Source organism: Vulpes vulpes, chromosome 6 (assembly GCF_048418805.1).
Source record: "Vulpes vulpes isolate BD-2025 chromosome 6, VulVul3, whole genome shotgun sequence".
Taxonomy (NCBI): domain Eukaryota; kingdom Metazoa; phylum Chordata; class Mammalia; order Carnivora; family Canidae; genus Vulpes; species Vulpes vulpes.
Window position 1 is genome coordinate 92628779 of NC_132785.1, and position 6000 is coordinate 92634778.

General features: G+C 35.8%; 1 protein-coding gene across 21 annotated transcripts in view; it reads left to right on the forward strand.

The window, feature by feature from the left end:
* Positions 1–4696, forward strand: part of KTN1 (kinectin 1) — a 102830-nt gene extending 98134 nt beyond the window's left edge. For all 21 annotated transcript variants that reach the window (XM_072761630.1, XM_072761632.1, XM_072761634.1 and 18 more), the window contains 2 exons: positions 386–506; positions 4218–4696. In XM_072761630.1, the coding sequence (XP_072617731.1) occupies positions 386–506; positions 4218–4222 (126 nt within the window). In that variant the 3' untranslated portion in view covers positions 4223–4696. The remainder of the gene's footprint in view (positions 1–385; positions 507–4217) is intronic.
* The last annotated feature ends 1304 nt before the right edge of the window (positions 4697–6000 follow it).

The window sequence follows — 6000 nt, forward strand, 5'->3', positions numbered from 1 at the left end:
GCACTCACAACAGTGCTCTTGTCTAGCACTGAGAGCTCAATATATGTGAACTTTTTTTACTCTTATGAATGTGCTCCCCTTTAGTGTCTGGCAGGTTTTTTTCCTGAACGGAGAAATGGATTTACAACTATTAGGCAGGGTCTGGATTTTTTCCCTTTGTTGGCCTAGTGACATTTACAACATAGCTTTCTTTGATGCAACCTAATTTGTGCTGATAGATAGCAAATGCTATTTTTGTATGTGGTTTTTTGTTAATTTTTAATGTCATTTTCAAGATTTTTCATGTTTATATTTAAAACAGCAATAAAGTATTTTCTGTTTTAGGTTGGCAAATGCCTTTTCTTTATGTTTGGAGTTTTTCATCAAAAGTGATCTTCTCTTTTAGGAGTCTTCTGAGAAGGAGACAATGTCTGTAAGTCTAAATCAAACTGTCACACAGTTACAGCAGTTGCTTCAGGCAGTAAACCAACAGCTCACAAAGGAGAAGGAACACTACCAGGTATTAGGTAAGAATAATTGAAGTACTATTGTCTGTTTATGGGTAATCTACATAGTGTGTGCGAATGTATGTGCAGTGTTGGTTTACTAGGAGTACAGGAGCTCTTGTCCCCCTAGTAGAAATAGTCCCTCGTTCTCTCAACGCCTGCAGTTGACAGCTTTAGCTTTCTTAGGGTTTTATTTCCATCTCTTATATATTTTGGTCTTGCAATTTGAAAGGGTGGGGGTGACCTTTTATTTTTACCTCCTCTGACTTTCTTATAAAACAAACTTTCTTATAACTTGTTTACCTAGGTTTTGTTAATTGCATAAAGTGGGCAATTGCTTCTTTAGTTTATCCTAATCTTAGTTCTGTTAAAGTATCTGTGTGATTTTTTTTTTTTTTTGATAACTTGGTAAAATAAAGTGACTATAATGTTTTTACTGAGATAAGATGCTGAATTGAATATCCGATCATCACAATTTCTTTAAATTGTAAACTGACTTTTACTTAAGTCTGCTAATAAAGATAAAGAAATCCCATTTTTTAACCCCTAAAGTAAGAGGCTTAATTGAAGATAAATAAACCTGTCGTTAACCAAACCATTGTTATGAAATTTTGTTGCCCTCCAGATAGGTTAGGTGTCCTGGAAAAGTTGGATGGACCTCCATTTTGGTATAGGGGCATCCATTCTGTCTCGCTTTTCTGGAATGATTGTCCTCTGGCCTGCCTTAACATAAACTCTCTTTAAAATGCTATTTCAGGTCAGTCACCTCTATAAGACTTTGTAGATAAACCCAGCTCATTCTTTTAACCTGTCAGCAAAAATAATAGTATCTTTATTTTTTATCCTTGGTAAGCTGACCTCTCCGTTGCCTGTAGTTAAACTTTTGCTACATTATCTCCCTTCTCCACATTAGAAAATAACCTTCCTCTTTCATTGGGTAACTTTTTCCCATGTCTTCAGTCTTATTCTCTTCCTTGCACATGCTTCTTCTATTAGGTCTTGAAAACCTGCTCTAATGTCTTATTTTAACCTTGCATTTCCCTTCAGGTTATCACCTTAATTTTTTTTTTACCTCAGTGTTTCATAGAGATTCTTAAAATAAGAAACTGTTCTCACAGTATCTACTTCTTTACTCGCTATATTAACAGCTCCATGGGCTCTAGAATGTCATTCCAATGAAAACTTTTTTGCTGAGGTCATTAGTAATTTCCTCATTGCTAGAACTAATACAGGTCTTTATTTTGATACTGAAAGTATAAGAAAGTATAAGTTTCCAGTATAAGAGACTGAAAATAGTTTTAAAACATGCTAACTCTGCTGAAGTCAGTCCGTAGGCCTTGGTGTGATAAGGAAAGGGTTTCATTTCTGAGAGTCTAAGAAGGATTGGATTGTCATCCCTTCCCTTCATTTATACGAATTAAGAAAAAAATTTTTTTTAAGCTTTGGACTAGCAACACTAGTACTTTATAGTATGCTTTTCTGTACCCAGATATCTATTTTTCCTTGTTTTATATTTGCTTGTCTTCTAAGTGTTCAAACTGTATATTGGACCATCTCAGAAGATTTCACTACTCCAGAGTTTTAGTCTGTTTGGGCTTTTATAACAAAATCCCTTAGAGTGGGTGGCTTAAATAATATTTATTTCTGATGGTCTGTGCATGGCAGAAGATGCAAGGGAGCTCTCTGGAGTCCCTTTTAGAAGGACACTAATCCCATTCGTGGTGATGGAATCTTTCAAAGGCCACCACTTCCAAATGCCATTTCATTAGGGGTTAGAATCTCAGTATATGAACTTGGTGGGGAGTGGGGCACAAACATTCAGACCATTAACACTCAAGTTCTCTTAGCTTGGAAACAGTTTATGGAATCCTGTGGAGGAAGGGTAATTTTAATAGCAGTCACTTTATGAATATCATTCTAAGCTTGAACAGGCTTCTGACTTGGGGTCGTTTGCTTAATCTTGACAACAGCCGAGGGCAGGGCTTAGGTTGGTGTTATTATTTGTTTTTTTATTCCCATTTTACAACAGATCCACAAAAGTTCTATAATTTACCCAAGGTCATACGTCTAGTAACTAGGTGAGCTGGGATTTAAATTGAAGTGAGCTCTGCCCAGTGCCTACCTTTGCTCTTAATCGGTACTTTGCTTCTGTAATTCAGGCATTCTGTGCTCTGACCTTTTTATGTTGCTGCTTTTTTCCCTCCTCATTCTGTCTAATCTTTTTTTGCCAGCCTCTTAGAGTTTGTGTTGCCAATTCTCACTTTTTCCTAAAGTTAGCATTTGGTTTATCAATAGTGAGTTGGAGAGGCTCTCGATGTTTTCTGGAAAAAAATGAGGTGGAATTTTGTGACGTGTTCTGTATGTATGTGCTCTACCTATTCCATGTGGCAAATAGATTTTTTTTTTTTTTAATGATGTAGTTGTTTCTTGTTTCTGAAAGAAAGATGTTCTTTTACAGTGGTATTGAAGTACAGGGATTAGTGCTCCAGATAAAAACTAGCTTTTATTTCTACACTTCACACTTGCTGTCCTATAGCTCAGGTTTTCATATTTTGTGATGTGTTTACACAGCACTTAATAGTGCCCTGTTCTGGTGGGCTATGCAGACTGTCTGATCTGACATTAATCTGGTTTTTAGTTAAAGAATATGATAGCCAGTGGTAACTTTGCCTTTTAACTTTCTCATTCTTTTCCCCTCAACTTTTTATTTTGAAAAAGTTTACGCATAAAGAAAAGTTTTAAGAATAGTGCAACACACACATCCTTCACCTGCTTTATTTCTTTACACGTATATATGTATTTGGTTGATGTCAAACTGTTTGAAAGTAACTTTTGGATGTCATGACATTTTATCCCTAAATACTTCATTATGCATTTCTGAAAAACAAAAGCATTCTCTTATAAATCCACAATACCATTATCACATCCAAACAGATAAAACCAGTAGTTATATAAAATTATCCAGCATTAAACTCATAGTCAAGTTTCCACAGTTACACTGCATATATTTTTTTAGCTATTTTTTCCAAACCAGGATCTAGTCAGAATTTACACGTTGCATTTGGTTGTCTTTTTAGTCTCTCTCATGACTTTCTGAAGTTTAATTTCCTTTAAAAGAAAAAAAAGATTTTATTTATTTATGTGAGAGCAGAGCCGGATGGGAGGGGCAGAGGGAGAGAAGCAGACTCCCCAGTGAGCAGAGAGCCCAAAACAGGGCTCTATCCCAGGACCCCAGGATCATGACCTGAGCTGGAAGCAGATGATTAATCAACTAAGCAAACCAGGCATCCCTGAAGTTTAATTTCTTAAAATTATTCTGACTTAGAAAGCTTCACATGACCTCAGAAAATTTCTGTCTGAAACTTTATTCATGGGGGGAGAGTTGTAAATTTTAGTGCTGCTCACCTGATTAGCTTTATATTTTCTTAGTAGAACTAATAAAAATGGATTCCCAGTGTTCTCTTAAATTTTCTAATAGTATTTTTAAATCCTCACATTATTCTCCATTTGGTCTGAGATTTTCACCCATATTTTTAAATCTACCTCAAAAGCTTCTGAATCTTGCTATTTCTCTCTTGTTTTTTATTACCATTACTGTAATTGCTTTGATCCTAGTTGAAAGAGCCATGCTAGATCAAATAGAATATGTATTTTTGGTGTTTGACAAATGTCTTCTGATTGCCTTTTGTTTCTTGCCTTAAAATGAATTTCTTTCTTTCTGATCTTTTACAGAGTGAAGTAACTGGGAAACTGTTCATTCAAGGATAACAGAAAGCATTGTATTATATTTTGCCAAATTAAAGCCTTATTTATGTTTTCACCCTTTCTACTTTGTCAGAAACACTGAACAGAGTTTTGTCTTTTCTAATCCTTGTTAGACTACTGATTTAAAGAGAGAAAAAAAAAGCCAACTCTGTAGACACCTTCAGAGTTTAGTTTTATAATAAAAACTGTTTGAATAATTAGACCTTTACATTCCTGAAGATAAACATGTAATCTTTTATCTTATTTTGCTCAATAAAATTGTTCAGAAGATCAAAAGTGGTGAAGACAATATAAAATTTAACATTTTAATACTGATGTTGTACACTGTTTTACTTAACATTTTGGGGAGTAACTGCCTCTGATTTCAAGAAAACACTTTTTTGTTGCTAATGTAATCTGTTTTTTTGTAATGGCGTCAGCAAATAAAGGGATGCTTATTATTCAGACTTGCTCTAATTTTCATTGCGCTTTAACATTAGCAGTACAGATCAATGTAATTTAGAATCCATTAATTGCAACTTTTGGACAAGGTAAGATAGGTATTGTTGCTTATCTTCTGTAAGAGAAGTTCTGGGTCTTCTCTGTGGCTCTCTGCAGTGTAAGCCGTGTCCAGCAGTGCTGTATGCTACAGAAAGGATGAGGCAAGAATTTAGCTTTCAGATTCACCACTCCCAACTCCAGGTGGAAGAACTCTGCTTTTTTCTTAACCAGTAATAGTTGACTTTTTAGTATCCTTCTTGTCAGGTACTGTGTTACACAGTTTGCATGTGTTATTTTTTGTTGAAGAAAGTTTTAATTAATTAAATAATTTGATGCAAGCACTAACTGAGATGCTAACCCTGCAGATGCTAACTGAGCACTGAAAGCTGTCCTGTGCCCTTGAGTATGAAAGTGCCTTTTAGGCCGTACTGTGGTCTCCTTGCTATTTCAGTAATGCTTCTACTTAGAACTCCCTTCCCTTGGGTATTGGGCTTGGCATCCTTCTTTACCGTTTTGAAATCTGTTTGCTTGTCATCTTTCTCATCAGGTCTTTCTTTACCATCCCATATCTCCCTGGCCTCCCTATCCACCTATCTACTTTTGTTTATAATTTTTCTAGTCTCCAATATACCTCTTCCTCCCACCAGGAAGTAGCTCCATGAGGTCAGGAATCCTCTCTTCTTTTCTTCACTTTTTCCACAGCCCTGAGCCAAGTGCCTGACACTTACTTGTGCTCAGATATTGAAATGAATGAATGGATAAAATTCATTTTCATAGTTTGAGGATTATCTAAAGTGGTGCCTTCCAACCTTTTTGTATCACCTCATCTACACCAAATCAGTATTTTTAAAGTATGTAGAGATAAACTAAAGAGACTGCTCATAGCCAGTGATGACCGGTCTGAGGATTTGGACTCTTCCAAGCCTTACCTGGTTGCTTTCTGCAAATCTGAAGGCCAGATACCATATCATCATCATCATGTCAGTCGTTTTCCTTGGCTATTGCCTATAAAGATACCATGTCTCTGCCATTTGAAAAATGCAGACGGAAATCCCACCTTTCATCTTACAACCTCTTGCCGCTCTCCCTTCACAGCTTTTCCTCAGAAGAAATGTGTAGCTGTATTATTTTTCAACCTCTTCATTTGTTTAAATTTTTAAAAATTAAAATAAATTTTAAATTAATCAATTAAGGATTCAGTTCAGTCATTAATTTGTGTCCCCACCCTCAACATCCCAACCAAATACACATTCAGGAAGTTCACAACCTT